This window comes from Pezoporus flaviventris, unplaced genomic scaffold (genome assembly GCF_033815535.1).
Source record: "Pezoporus flaviventris isolate CSIRO_AGI_PZ_B2104156 unplaced genomic scaffold, CSIRO_AGI_Pfla_v1 ptg000007l, whole genome shotgun sequence".
Classification (NCBI taxonomy): domain Eukaryota; kingdom Metazoa; phylum Chordata; class Aves; order Psittaciformes; family Psittacidae; genus Pezoporus; species Pezoporus flaviventris.
Genome location: NW_026892555.1, coordinates 75451714 through 75465343, shown reverse-complemented (window position 1 = coordinate 75465343; position 13630 = coordinate 75451714). Strand labels below are relative to the sequence as shown.

Here is a 13630-nt window from a genome sequence, read left to right as displayed (position 1 = left end):
GAGATCAATTATTGTAATGTATCTCGGCAAAGGAGGTCTCAAGCTTCTAGGAAACCAGCCAACAGCTTGGCTTTCCATGACAGACAACCTGATCTTGTAGAAGCACATTTGAGCTATGTCAGTCTTTCCTTCACAAGAAAACAAGGAAGTTCAGCTGGTCGGCGCAGCAAGGGGTAAAAGTCAGACTATCCTGTTCAAGATCTACGTCCTTCTGTAGTGGAAGCTACACAGATGTGTGCTTATTGCTAGGGATTAAATTATATTTGTCATACTTCAGTTCTGTCATATGGAAGCTAGTTTCAATAGGACATTTTTAAGGGAGACTATTTGGATCTTGCATTTTTTAACACAACGGAAGTGGCATTCTTTGTCAGACATTTTGTTTATCACATTAACTAACCAAAATACTGACTTAGTGAAGAAAATAGTTTCTACACTTTCAATGCTGCGTTTGAGCTTCATGGCAGTCCAGATCCTAGGAAAGTCCTTGTCTCTTCTGCCAGATACACTTTTTCCCTTGCATGGACTCCATGGATTTCTGTTTGTATAACAGATGGAGAAGCCACAGGAGAAATAATATGAGCAAGCTTCTATGAAGCGTTTATTCAACTTGTTTAATTCAAGCCCATTATCTTGGGTTAAGCTATTATTATGTATCACATTTTCCTTGCATGTGATACAGCCTTTAATGCAAGATCCAGTTACTTCACCAGGGTGGGGTTCAGCTGTAATCTTTTTTCTGCCTGTACAAAAAGTAAAATCCCAATCATGATATGACTGGCCCAAAAACCAGGGAAAGCTGACCCTTGGCTATAACTGTGAAATGAGAACATCTCCGTCAGGGATGGTATGAATGGATCATTAAGTTATATCCACTACTAGGCTGCCTGAAAGACATATGGACTACCAATGTTCCCTTTTACAAACGACTGTGTTGAATTTCTACTAATACAGCATATATTTTCTGCTACTCTTCTCTCTCTCATTTATTACTATTTGCATCTCTACAAAACCATTTACCTATTCAATGAGTACTTTTACAAAAGAGGGCGCACAAAACATAATGCCAGAAAGTGACTTTTGAAACAGGTATCGAGTTTTACAAGTCAAATGTATGTAGCTTTTCTTTGAATAGCAAGTAGGGACTTGAAGACACAACTTCTTTGAAGACATGCATCTGCCAGTCAGCCTCACCATTTTACTTTTGACGAGCTCTTCAATTGCACTGACTAGTTCTGCTGCACTGGGTGTCTCGGAGCTGGTTGGCCGCACCAATAATCGAGAAGATGTCTGTGCAATGACACAAAGGAAGAAGAATCCCTGAGTTAGCCTGGTACTTGCTCAAGTATTAAGAGATTTCCTTCACTTGTCTGTCAGACAAAGTACCTGACAGTAACTGTCAGTGTAATGTAATACCAGGATCATTCATTTCAACTTGGGCAACTGGCACTGGAAATTTTAAGTAACCCCCCGAAAGTTAAATGCTGGGATAAAAATTCCTGTTCCTACATGCAACAGAAGTCAAGGAAATATCCTTCATCTTGCTCATTATGATAATGCCTGATAAATAGCTACAAAAATTGCCTGAGCCAACCCAACAGACAACAGTTTGTTAACATTTTATTGCTTGTTAAACAAAACAAAAACTGCAGAACAGTAACAGGAACCAAGACGACTCAAAATAAAGGAGAAAGCATCATTAAGCTAAGAAAAAATACACCAGTAACTCAGGGGCATTTACTTTTCTAAAGGAGCTTGGGTATATTGCCCAGAGGGGAAATTGAGCTCACCATTCCTTGTGCCATCCATTTTCCCCAATGGTATGTGTAGAGCACAGATGACCTCTGGCCTCACAAGCTATAAAATGCCAGCTTATAGATACAACTGAAGGTAAAAGGTGTTCACAGTAAAGGATTCTGGGAAAGGGCCATTAAATTCAGCCTCAGTAATTTGCAAACAGAGTTTGCATATTACATTTATTACTGAATAACTGGAAAGTGGAAACAGGGTGTAATATGAACCTGACTTCATATTACAAACAGCACAGTGAACATCATGTAGCACAGGGTAAGCTGTCCTGCAAATGCTTCCAACAAACCGGACAAAGAAATGGCACGTATAATGATTTAACACAAGAGGTTCTGCTCAAACCAAGCATGGATGTAACAAGGCTCCCTGTAAGTCAATACAACAACAAAAAAGAATATGCAGGTTTTAGATAGTTTGTCTCATATTCGCCTTATTAGGAAAGGAAAACAGGGGTAGGGTAAGCAAAGAAAATACAGACAACTTTAAATGGAAAGATACGGGAACCGAGCCAAAGCAGAGACAGAACACAAGTCAACATAATGCTGCATCAGTTTACAAAAAGAGAAAACAAAAAAGCAAAAATAATTAGTTTCATATTAGCATAACTGATCTTGAGACTTTCATACTGCTTATCCAAAAATCAATGCAAACAACTTGTAAACTGCCATCAAATGTAAATCCATGAAGTGTGCAATGATTCTACTGAAGGCAAGAATGTGTACTGTGCAGATGAGCTCTTAGGGGAGAAAATGGTTATGTTATTTAGTGGTATCAGACAACTCAGCATGACCTAGCACATGATGTTGCATGCACACCAAAACCTGAGCAATCCCACAGCCAGCCTATCTTTTAGGCAACTGTATGCTCCTGACATGACTGTTGGCCAGCTTTTCCAAAGCTGTGCTTGTATGCCGGTTTTCACTTTGGATATGGAGCTCAGCTTAGCCTTACAAAATATTGAAAGTGTTGGAATCACACTCTGGTCAAGCTCCCTTCTCTCTGTTACTGCTCTAAGGGAGTATAGTATATAGGGTGTGACTGCTGGTAAAACTTCAGGACTGGTTGCTTTTCAGTTCATGTGGTTATATCACATACTGTCTAAAAAAGAAGGAGCTGCTTAGATGAAGTATGCCTGCTGAGCTTCCTAATGATGTACTCTTGGAACAGAATACACCCACAAAACAAGGAAAGGTGGAGAGAGCAACTGAGCACACTCAGGTATAAGATGCTGCTGGAATCCACAGCAGGCTGGGCTGGCAGGGAGAAGCCCAGCAAGCAGAGAGTTTCCCGCATGGAGTGTAGACCAGGAGCGCTGAGAGGAGAAATGTTTGCAGTGAGGCACAGATGGAAGCCAAACCTCTGAGGTCACGGAAAGGAGAAGACATTCCTTGGGATCCAGGGGAGCTGAGCAACCCAAGAAACCACGGAGCATGGCAGGAATGTGAAGGACGACTCCACCCAGAAGGCAGACAACTGGGAATTTGTTTGCAAGCTTTTTATTAACCAGTAACTCCATCAGAAGAGCCAACTGACTTCTGCTGGGTAAAACTTTTCTCTGGCTTCTCACTTCTGTGTTCCAATAAAGCATTTGCTTTAGGTACTGCAAATCGGTGGTATGTCTTGGTGTGTGGACTTCAGGGAGGCATTCCCAACCTCCCAGGATGCCACATGAGGGGACTTCTTTGCCTCCCACCATGCAGTAGGACAGATATTACATAAAACCAGTGTATGACAAAAGCAGCATTATTTATATGCTTTGAAAAATTATGGTGTAATATTAACTTTACCGAATTTTATCTTCTGAGAAGTCTTACCTAAGATGCAGTTTAAGCTACTTTAAAAACTGTTTTTACTGCAGAGAGTGCATGTTAACCTTTTAAGAAGTGAAAGTCAAATTACTGGGGATTGAAAGCTACTCAAAGACCCTTACTTTGTTAAGGGTCGAACCTTGCACCAGAAATACAAAAGTGAGCTGACACTAACTAGCACATTCCTTCACATAACTGTTCTGCTGTGTAAAGAGACCTATATAAGCAAAATCCATTTTTATCTGAAGAAACTTATATAAGACTTGGATATCATTTTCTCTTTAATAAGGGACATGCACAAATGGCAGCTTATCAGCAGGAACTGTAACATATTTTGACCAACATGATTTATTCTATTTCTAAGCCTCAGACTGAGATTACCATTTTCTAGTGATTAAAATATTCTCTCAGGTCTAAAGGCTGGCCTGTTTCTGCTTCTTTTGTTTCAGGAATATTTCCCAACATATTAACTCCCCAACTCCTATATTACACTTTTTCAATTCAAAAAACATGTAGGAATTAAATACACATAGAGCATGGGAAACAGCCATTTTGATCCTACAAATGATAGCTTCAGGAATGAGTGGGATCCCCACTGAAAGGCAATGCTTTTAAAAGAAACAAAGGAACAGAAATAAATAAATCAGCCAAGGTTATCAACAACATCTGCATCACTGAGAACAGCGAGTAACCAGCCACAGAATTCACTAACAGTATTCAGTGTTATAGACTACAAAATTTTAAGCAGCAAAATGGGAAGTGATGTGTGCATTCACTGCACAAGTCCAGACTGTTTACACTCTAAAACCCTCTATTTCCAGGCTTCATATTCGTACCCTAAACATCTGATCCAGGTTGAAAATTGAAATAAACCATCTCAACATATGAGTATCATAACATTTAAGAGAAACAGATCAAATGCAAGCAAGATCTCCTTCACACAGTTGCTACCTGCATCCAGAATTGCATTACTGATGCAAAATATTTACCCTCAATTGTAACACGCTACTGTTTATAAAAACCAGCTGGATTATGTGCTGGTTTTGCTGGGATAGCATTAAATCTCTTCATAGTAGCTAGTATGCGGCTATGGTTTGCATTTGTCCTGGAAACAGTATTGATAACACAGGGATGTTTCTGTTATTGCTAAGCAGCGCTTACACAGAGCCAAGGCTTTTCTGCTCCTCACCCCACCACACCAGCAAACAGGCTGGGGGTGCACAAGAAGTTGGGAGGCAACACAGCCAGGAAAACTGACCCCAACAGGCCAATAGGATATCCTATACCATATGATGTGATGCTCAGCATATAAAGCTGAGGGAAGAAAAAGAAAGGGGGACACTCGCTGTGATGGTGTGTGTCTTCCCAAGTAACCATTACGCATGATGGAGCCCTCCTTTCCTGGGGATGGCTGAACACCTGACTGACAATGAGAAGCAGTGAATGATTCCTTGTTCTGCTTTGCTTGCGTGTGTGGCTTTTGCTTTACCTATTAAACTGTCTTTATCTCAACCCACCAGCTCTCTCACTTTTACTCTTCTCTCTCCCCTATCCCTCTGGGGCAGAAGAGTGAGTGAGTGGCTGTGTGGGGCTTATTTGCCAGCTAATTGGGGATGAACCACAATAAGTATTAGCCTTATTTGGATATTAACTTCTTAGTACACCTGTTTCTTAGGCACCCAAAAAAAGAAGTTAAGAAAACCAAAGATGAAAAAGAAAATCTTACAGTTGATATGAACAGCTCCTTCTGCTAAGGTATGTACATAGGACTTTTTTTTCCTAAACTTAGGTTATCCGAAACAGTAAGATTTTGTGAACAGCCTATGATCTAAAAAAGTTATGTATGACTGTTAATTTCTCCAGATAAACTTTATTTGCACATAGAATTTTAACCTCAGTACCCAAAGGTCTGATTATAAAACAATGACATTCTAATCATTAAATATGGCATCAGTCAATCAGATGTAAACAGGCCTGCACACACGCAAAGCAGCTCGTTTCCGCATTTAAAGTGCTCATAGAAACAATTCCATGCTTGTGCAGGAAAAATAGAGAAGCATTTAATTCACACTCTTTCCACAGGAGACCCTCTTAATGTCTGAAGTAGCCTAAGTGAGTCCTTCCGTCTACCATAAAGCTGTATTACGTACATTACAGAGGCATTTGGAAACAGAAGAAAGATTTGTGCAAAGGTTATCTCAACATGCAAAGCCTTCCCTGCTTCTCCCTCCTACCTTGTCATCCTGTGAGTCGGGCTGGAGAAGACTGTGTTGCTGAATTGCCATTGGAGGAGGAAGTGGTACAGCATCTGCTCCCTCTTCACCTTCCTCCTCTCCACAGCTCTGCATTCCTGAAGAGGATGACTTGGAGAGAGTGCCACTGCTCAGCCCCTCGTTCCGGCCTCTCTGTAAATAAAATCAAGACATTTGAGCTCTGTTACCTCCTCAACAGCACAAAGCTCGTTATTACAAGCTTGTCTTGCACAAGTCTGTTCTGTAGATTTACCCCTCTCCCAACAAATCAAGACGATCTTAACACACACAATGCTACTTCTCAACACGGGGGGAAAAACAGATGCCAAAGGCAGTTTTCAGTGTTTGATAAAAGTAGATGGATTAAGATATTAAGAACAAGCCAGTCAGCCTAAAATTTACTACAGGAAGGTGTATGCTTTCCTTGTTCAGTTCTGTGAAGAGCCACATTCTTCTAACTTGGGCAAGACTTATAAAGGGTATTAAAAAAACGCACTACAACATGAAGTATTTTGTCAATTATCCTTTCTGCCCCCTCCGCCTTAAAGTAGTGAGAGCAGACTGCTTGTATAATTTTTACAGTTGCGTTAAAAGACAGTCCTTCCAATTATACAAGGAACTATAATTTCAATTAGTCAAAGTTTAATGTAACTGATCTCACTGGATAATTCATCTATCTTTACAAGGAGACAGCATAGACGGTTAATGCTTTTTCCTGACTGTAAGGCAGAAAAGAAAAAAAGGCCTTAGGTTTTCCCTTACTCACAGAACTGCAGAATAATGGATACTTCCAAAACAATGATACAACCGCATCACAGAGGGTCTCTTTCTGCAGCTTGATATTCAAGGACAGAGGCCAATATTTCTTCCCAAACCTCATATCCCAGTTTGCCATGCTGTCAAGTCTAGGATTTTCTTTCCCTACATTTACTGTGTAACTTCACTGATGTTTCAAGACTGCAGCAAAATATATAGGGAGTAAGAAAAAAAAATGTACTAAACAATTAACTGGGCATCTGAGACTGCAATGGTTTTGGTATGATAACTACCAAAACCATTAGTGCGATTCAAGCCTGGTAAAAGGGAGTAACTGTACAGCATGCAAGTGGCTGTGGCCTTGGCAGCAGTAAGGATGACATTCATTTCAGCCTCGAACACAGTTCTGTAACAGAAGGGAATTTGGCTCTGTCTGCAACTAACCAGAGACATGGTTTGCTCACACACGAGTCCCAGGCTTAGAAGGATGGGCACATTTGCGGGAGGAAAAGAAACCTTCAGTAGATGTCCTTGATCACAATACATGGAACAGTTTCCAGTTTCCTTCCCTCCAATGAAAACTGCCGTGTTATTATCTGACCATTGGTAACTACCTTTTGATTTGAAGGGCCAGTAATTTTTCTGTGCTCTAAACTCTTGCTCAACTGCTTAGCAGCTTTAAGCAGTTAAGAAGCTCTCCCTGTATTTTCCCTGATCCATCAACAACAAAAGGAAAGGAAATACAGAATAACCTGATAATTCCCAGAATATAAAGCACCTTTACTTGCAAAGCTGCTTTCCTGAGTGGGGTAAGACGACAAAGCCAAAGAACAACTTTTTACTCTCCCAGTTCTCTTTTTCAACTAGAGATCCTTCTCCACGGAGCTTTACTAACACTCAGTGCAGAAGGGCACAAATTGCCTGGTACAGTCCTTATGCAGGGTACAGCAGTCATCAAGAATGAGTGCATGGCACATGCCACGGTACTCAAGTGCTGGACAGTCCACTGAGGAGAAAACAGTCACCTGACAACATTTAAACCTTTGAAGAAGATAAACCCAAGTCTCCAGAAGCTGCCCTGAACACTCACCTCTTCAACAGTTTCATCTTGTGGGGTTGCTGCACTGTCATCAGAGTCCTTCTGGGAGCCCGCATCGGCACTTTTACGAACCTCTCTACTCTTCTTATGCTTGTGGGCCAGTTTTTTGACATGCCCATCTGCTTTTCCACTGCTAAGACGCCTCACAGGACTGGTAAGCCATTTTCTCAGAGTGTTGCCAGGACGCTTGGGGCCCGGGGAGCTCTGTGCACCGATCATATGGGGCTGAAGCGATGTTACTGAAGCAGGAGGACTGGCGTCATTGCTGGAGACTGAAAGGGAATCTGGAAGAAGAATGAGGGGAGCATTTAAAAGCTGAAACACTGCTAGGTGAGAAACAAGCAAAATGACATATGTAAATAATGGGTATCAGATTGGATTTATGGATGAAACAACCACATTATTTTGAAGTAAACTGGCCTTTAATGACACCACAACCATCAGTGTGCATGCTGCATGTGGCTTACCTATACATAAGCAGCTTTTATATGCTCGCAGCAGTCAAGCTTCATAAAGTCACTCTTGCCTCAATTATAATTCAAACTTACCACTGCTGATGCTTACTTGACGGTGGATTTTACCTTCCATGTCATCTAAATTTATGGAAAGATATGCTTGTTTATATTTTAATGTATACTGCTTTGAGCATGGACGTGAAGCGCAAAAATAATTGCCTCAGTGAGATAAGTAAATTATTTTTCAAGCACCATATTTTATTATAAATGCTCCAGTTTCTTTCATTATTTATTTATTTCCCCTGACCTTGGGAAAGGGGGAAGAATAATTCAGGAAAGTGCTAAACATCTTTCTTTTGCTTAAAACTACCCAGAGTTTTGGCTGTTGTTTGGTTTTTAAGAAGGCACAGCACATTGATGTTTAAAAGCCCATTTGCTCAAATCCTAGCATCAGCATTATTTCTCTGAAGTTCTGTAATCACAGCATACACTTTTCTCAGGCCACAGTTACATGCACATGAAGTCAATACTACTTTCCCACCGAGGGTCCTGCCACTTGAACAGGACTGTATGCTTATGATAAACATCCACTGGTTAGCTATTGTGAGACAGCTATTTTCATGCTGCACAATGCTTTCCCTCACCAGCAATTCTCTTTTCCTAAAACCAAACTTTTTTTCTGGACACATTTTCATAATACCATTTCTATGAACCTTATCTACCACTAGGGTATTAACAAGACTTTCCTGGGTTGTCTAATATGGGTTGTTTTTTTTTCTGTATGCCCATTTTTGCGAATAGATGGTTTATATAAAGATGACATAAATGTTTTTCTGAATGTTTCTACTGCTGGGAATTAAATGCAGTGCTTGTATTCCTTCTTGAAGCTTGACATAGATGTGCAGATCACTTCTTCTGGCAGCTTTACCATAACAGACATATTGCCAGTCTGACCAGAGGTAGTTTGAATTGTGTTGAATATTATGGTCACACTGACGTAGCAATACATCTCATTGTGAACACCCAAATGCACTGGATCTACATACAAGTATGTGAGCCTGCTCCATTTCTATAAAGTACGAACTATGGTTTTGAACTGAGATGGGGAAAGAGACATATAATGTGAATATAAAGTTACGGCTTTTAATTTTTCCTTCGCTGTTCAAGCTGCTCCAAAAGGGGCATCTTTTCCTTGCAATCCAAAATTGTGATCTATCAGGCTGTTTGTCAAGACTTTTCTCTATTCTAATAAAACACAAATGGCATGTGACCATTAAGATACATTGGCTCTGATGCCAAGAACTCTTGTAGTTTATACCGTATGAACACATATGTAACCACCGCTATTAATCACCACTTTCAACACATTTCCATAAAGCAGAAGATAAACTTTCTAAAGCATACTTCAGTCTAACAGGCTAGTTGCTAACACTTTGAAGTAAGCCACCCAGAATCAGGATTCATCTACAGAATTCTTCTCTAGCCACAGCTATAGCTGTGCTGCACATGGGCAGGGACACTTCCTATGATGCCCTTAACCTGGTTTCAAGACTTTAAGTAAGTGGTATTATCAAAATGCAGATGCAGAATTATACCAGTTGGCTTTGTCTCTAAATCTTGGGATAGCAGTGCTACAGAATTACCACATTATTTTCTTGTTGAAGCAGGAAACATAAGGAAGAAATTAATTATCTACGACAATGGTTTTCAACTTGCAATCTGAGTATCCCTCAAGGACCCTGGCTTACTCCTTAAGGGTCCTCAGCACATATGTAAGAGAAGCAAGCCTACTAGCCATCAAGCATCCTCATCACAACAGATTTTTCTACTTCATTAAAGAAAAAAAAAAGTAGTCTGCTTATTAAAAAATTCCAAATAAAACTAGCAACCATCTGTAAGCTCTCCACAGGAATCCAAACAATCTCCTATTAAACCTCTGTAAGAAGTTAGTTTGACTGCTCATTCACCAAACATAACTTTACCATTATTGAATCATACATCTTTTGATTTTTATCAGATGCCTTGTTTCAGAAATCACAGCAAACGTCAGCTGAAGGGTATCTCAATAAATAACCTTCTGCCACTCGGTAAATGGAACACAGAAGAGCAGAAACCGGGGCTGGTGTTCTTGTAAATAGGTTTCTTAAAGCACAGATTAAATGCTGTGTTTTTAAGACTCCCAAGCTTGAAGATGTTATAATCACTCTGCCAAGTTTCCCTTTCATTTGTATACATTTTCCTCCCAATAACGGTTCATAAAAGTTCCTTCCATACAAACAAAACAGAGCACATTCACTTGTTTATTAAAAGAAAAAAAAAAAGGCAACTGAGCCTACACAGGAGATCACTACGTACTCTTTTGTATTTTTGTATCTGTTGCATTTCTGTCCTTTACAATTACTCCTTTCTAAGCAAAGGGGAGCGTGGTGGTATGGAAACTGTATAAAATTTACTATTACATAAACATGCCTATCGCCCAGCATGTAACATGCTTGCAGTTAATAAACCCATTTTTCTTTTCAGAAAACCTGTGCTCCACCTCCTCGAATTCTCACCCATCCTTTTGATCCATACATCAACATTTAACTACTGCATTTCTTCTAAAACCAAGCAGTACAATGCAGAGCCCCTGAAACTGTGGAAGACGAGTATTTTTGCCTGACTGCACTTATGCTGTACCACTCCTACTTGTAACCAAGTTGGCCAAGAGTTTGTGGGCAGGAGAAGGAAAGAAAGCAGGAAGAAACACACACACTTTGCTCAAGTGGAAAGGATCTAAGAGGCAAAACAATGTTAGCCAGACATGTTTTGCAGCACATACTTTAGCCATATCCACCCACACAGCATTAGTTTTCATTTGGCATGCAGCATGTAACTGCTTCTCATCTTCTCTTCTGCATGATTTAATATGAAGTACTTATTGAAGTATTATTAGGGCTTCAGGGAATCATAAAAGTGGACAAAGTGTAAGTAGTACACCAAAAAAATAGCACTCTTCCACTTTGCTCTTCACAGCATGAAAGCACTGGGAGAGAAGGAAAAGCTTAAAATGAGTAAAAATACTGCATTGCCATATCAGCTTCAACATCAAATTTTATTTAAAAAGGTGTTTAAAAGAATAAAATAAAACAAAACAACAACAACAAAAAAGAGATTTAATATCACCAGTATTAACCTGAATGGAATACCGACCCACGAGCTCCTTCATAGGTCAGAGCTGATTTTTCACCCCTCCTTAAATTTGCTGAAAACATCCCTACATGCCTACAGGTCAATGTTAATACTAGCTACAAATATTCCATGCCAGTATTTTCTGACAGTGAGACCATTTACCATCCACTTTCCCATCTCATCCCAGCTGACAGCAGTCCAGATTTTCCAATTTTTACTCCCATCCTCTTCCTCAGGAGACCAGTTACAATACAAGAGGCACAGTCATGAAAAACTCTAGGTGCTCAAGTTTGCGTATTTATATAAAGGCGTTGCCAGATCCAAGCATCAGGGAATATCAATATCCAATGCATGCATTTTCAAGAGCACAGAATGACTTTGCACCTCCACTATGAGAACAGCCACAGGGGTGTGTCTTACCTCCCTCTGCCCCAGCACTGTGCTACTTCTATCTATATAATTAGAGATACAGACTTGGTTTCATTGATTACCATGCTTGGGATTGTTTACACTAAATTGGCTTTGTTTCCTTTATGACTACTAGCAAATTGTTTTTCTAGGGTTGCTCAAGAATATTTAATCACCAAAACACACTAAGAGGAAAAAAGGAGTATTCAAAATTAAACCAAGAACAACATGGACTTCTAAACCCAAACCAGATGGAATAAATTTGGGGTATGCTAACCCCAACTGTGTTTCAAGTACAGTAAACTTTCTAGTGAGTGTCAGATTCCCTTTTAGAAAAGGATAAATGCAACAGATGGCCATCTTTGAGAGAGAAAAAAGGCAACACACATATAATGATCATACACAGTAACAGAAATCCCACAAGAAACCATCAAATTTTTAAAAATTGCTATTTGCTCAAGTTGCGACAGGTCTGTAATTCAATAAAGTAATTTAAAAAACCCTAACGGATGGGCTTTGTTTTATAATCCATAGCCACAATCAGAAAAGAAGGCGTTTAACTGCCATTTCTCTCGAAGTAAAAACCACATATGTAGCTCTGGTGATGAGGTCAGAGAGTTCACCGAGAGTCCATAAATACATTTTTGAAGCTAAAGGAAAAGAGCAGGCAGCATGGGTTCTGACCCCCTCAAACTGGAAGATAAAGTTACCTCCAATGAACAGGCAAATTTTTGAAACTCGAAAGGAAATGGGAATTCTCATTTGAGTCCCAGCTTTCTTAACACTAGAAACATGCACATCTGCTATTAATAAACTGTTTTTTTCCCCTAAAAAATAAATCAGCCATGTTAAAGCTAGTTGATGACTTGAAAGACTCTGCTTCATATTAACTATTTCCATATTGCTGGTTTTAGAGTTTTAGTGCAAGGGGCTACAAAAAAATGACTCCTTTACCTAGGGAATCAAACCAAGCTTGTTTGATGCCTGCTCTGCACCTCTAAGTCCCAAATGCTCCAAACTACCAAGTAAGAACACTTCACCATCTCCAGATATGAAACAGAGAATGGCCAAGTGAAAATGGAGCAAAGCAAACCTAGTAAGCCCAGCTGGTGTGTCACACCGCCTCTGCAGACCTGCCATCCACCATCAGCGTTAAGGACCAAAATCCCAGAAAATCATCACAGAGCAATTAAACAGCTGATTTCATGCAGGTATGTCATGAATATTTGGGAATGAGAGCTGCTGCTTAGTTCAAAACACAGAGAGCATGATCTACAGTTATGTACTCGCAAGTTTAATATGCCACCTGTAAACAGCTAGAGTTGAGTGATCTCCCAAGCCTGCATCTACCTACAAACATGCCCCAATCTAAGCCAAGTTAACATACTGTCAGAAGAATCAATGTTTACAAGCATCTAATGACAAAAACCCATGAACCCCTGCCTGTGTACACAGTCATTGTTTGTCATTACATGAAATGGGTAAAGCTTGAAAAAAAAGAGCATGTGGTTTATTTTATTTGTGGAAACACAGGCACAGTTTCTGCCTAGGAACTGCTTTAGAAGCAGGAGATGATCAATCTGCCATGTACAAAACTATTCAGATACTTTCCTGCGTGTTAGGAATTTTATTTCTGTCCTGCTGGGTATCCTCTTTAGACTACTCTCACCGAGTATCTGTTGTAAACCAATACTGGAATATACATCTAAAGACATTAGATGTGTTTTAACTTTAACAAACTACCATTAAAGCAATTACCATTTAAAGACAATGCAGCTTGAGTGTTAACCAGGCTTGCAAATGGGGAATTTCCACCATGCCCTTTGAGAAGCATGGGATTTCACTTATGATAGAGAGATAGTGCAATAATTT

The 13630-nt window shown here is 39.8% G+C and overlaps 1 protein-coding gene across 2 annotated transcripts in view; it reads right to left on the bottom strand.

The window, feature by feature from the left end:
* TRIO (trio Rho guanine nucleotide exchange factor) overlaps window positions 1-13630 on the bottom strand; it is a 237274-nt gene that overhangs the window by 22561 nt on the left and 201083 nt on the right. For both annotated transcript variants that reach the window (XM_061449238.1, XM_061449236.1), the window contains exons 35-37: window positions 7716-8008; window positions 5852-6022; window positions 1195-1290 (exon numbers count right to left, since the gene is read on the bottom strand). In XM_061449238.1, coding sequence (XP_061305222.1) covers window positions 1195-1290; window positions 5852-6022; window positions 7716-8008 — 560 coding nt within the window. The remainder of the gene's footprint in view (window positions 1-1194; window positions 1291-5851; window positions 6023-7715; window positions 8009-13630) is intronic.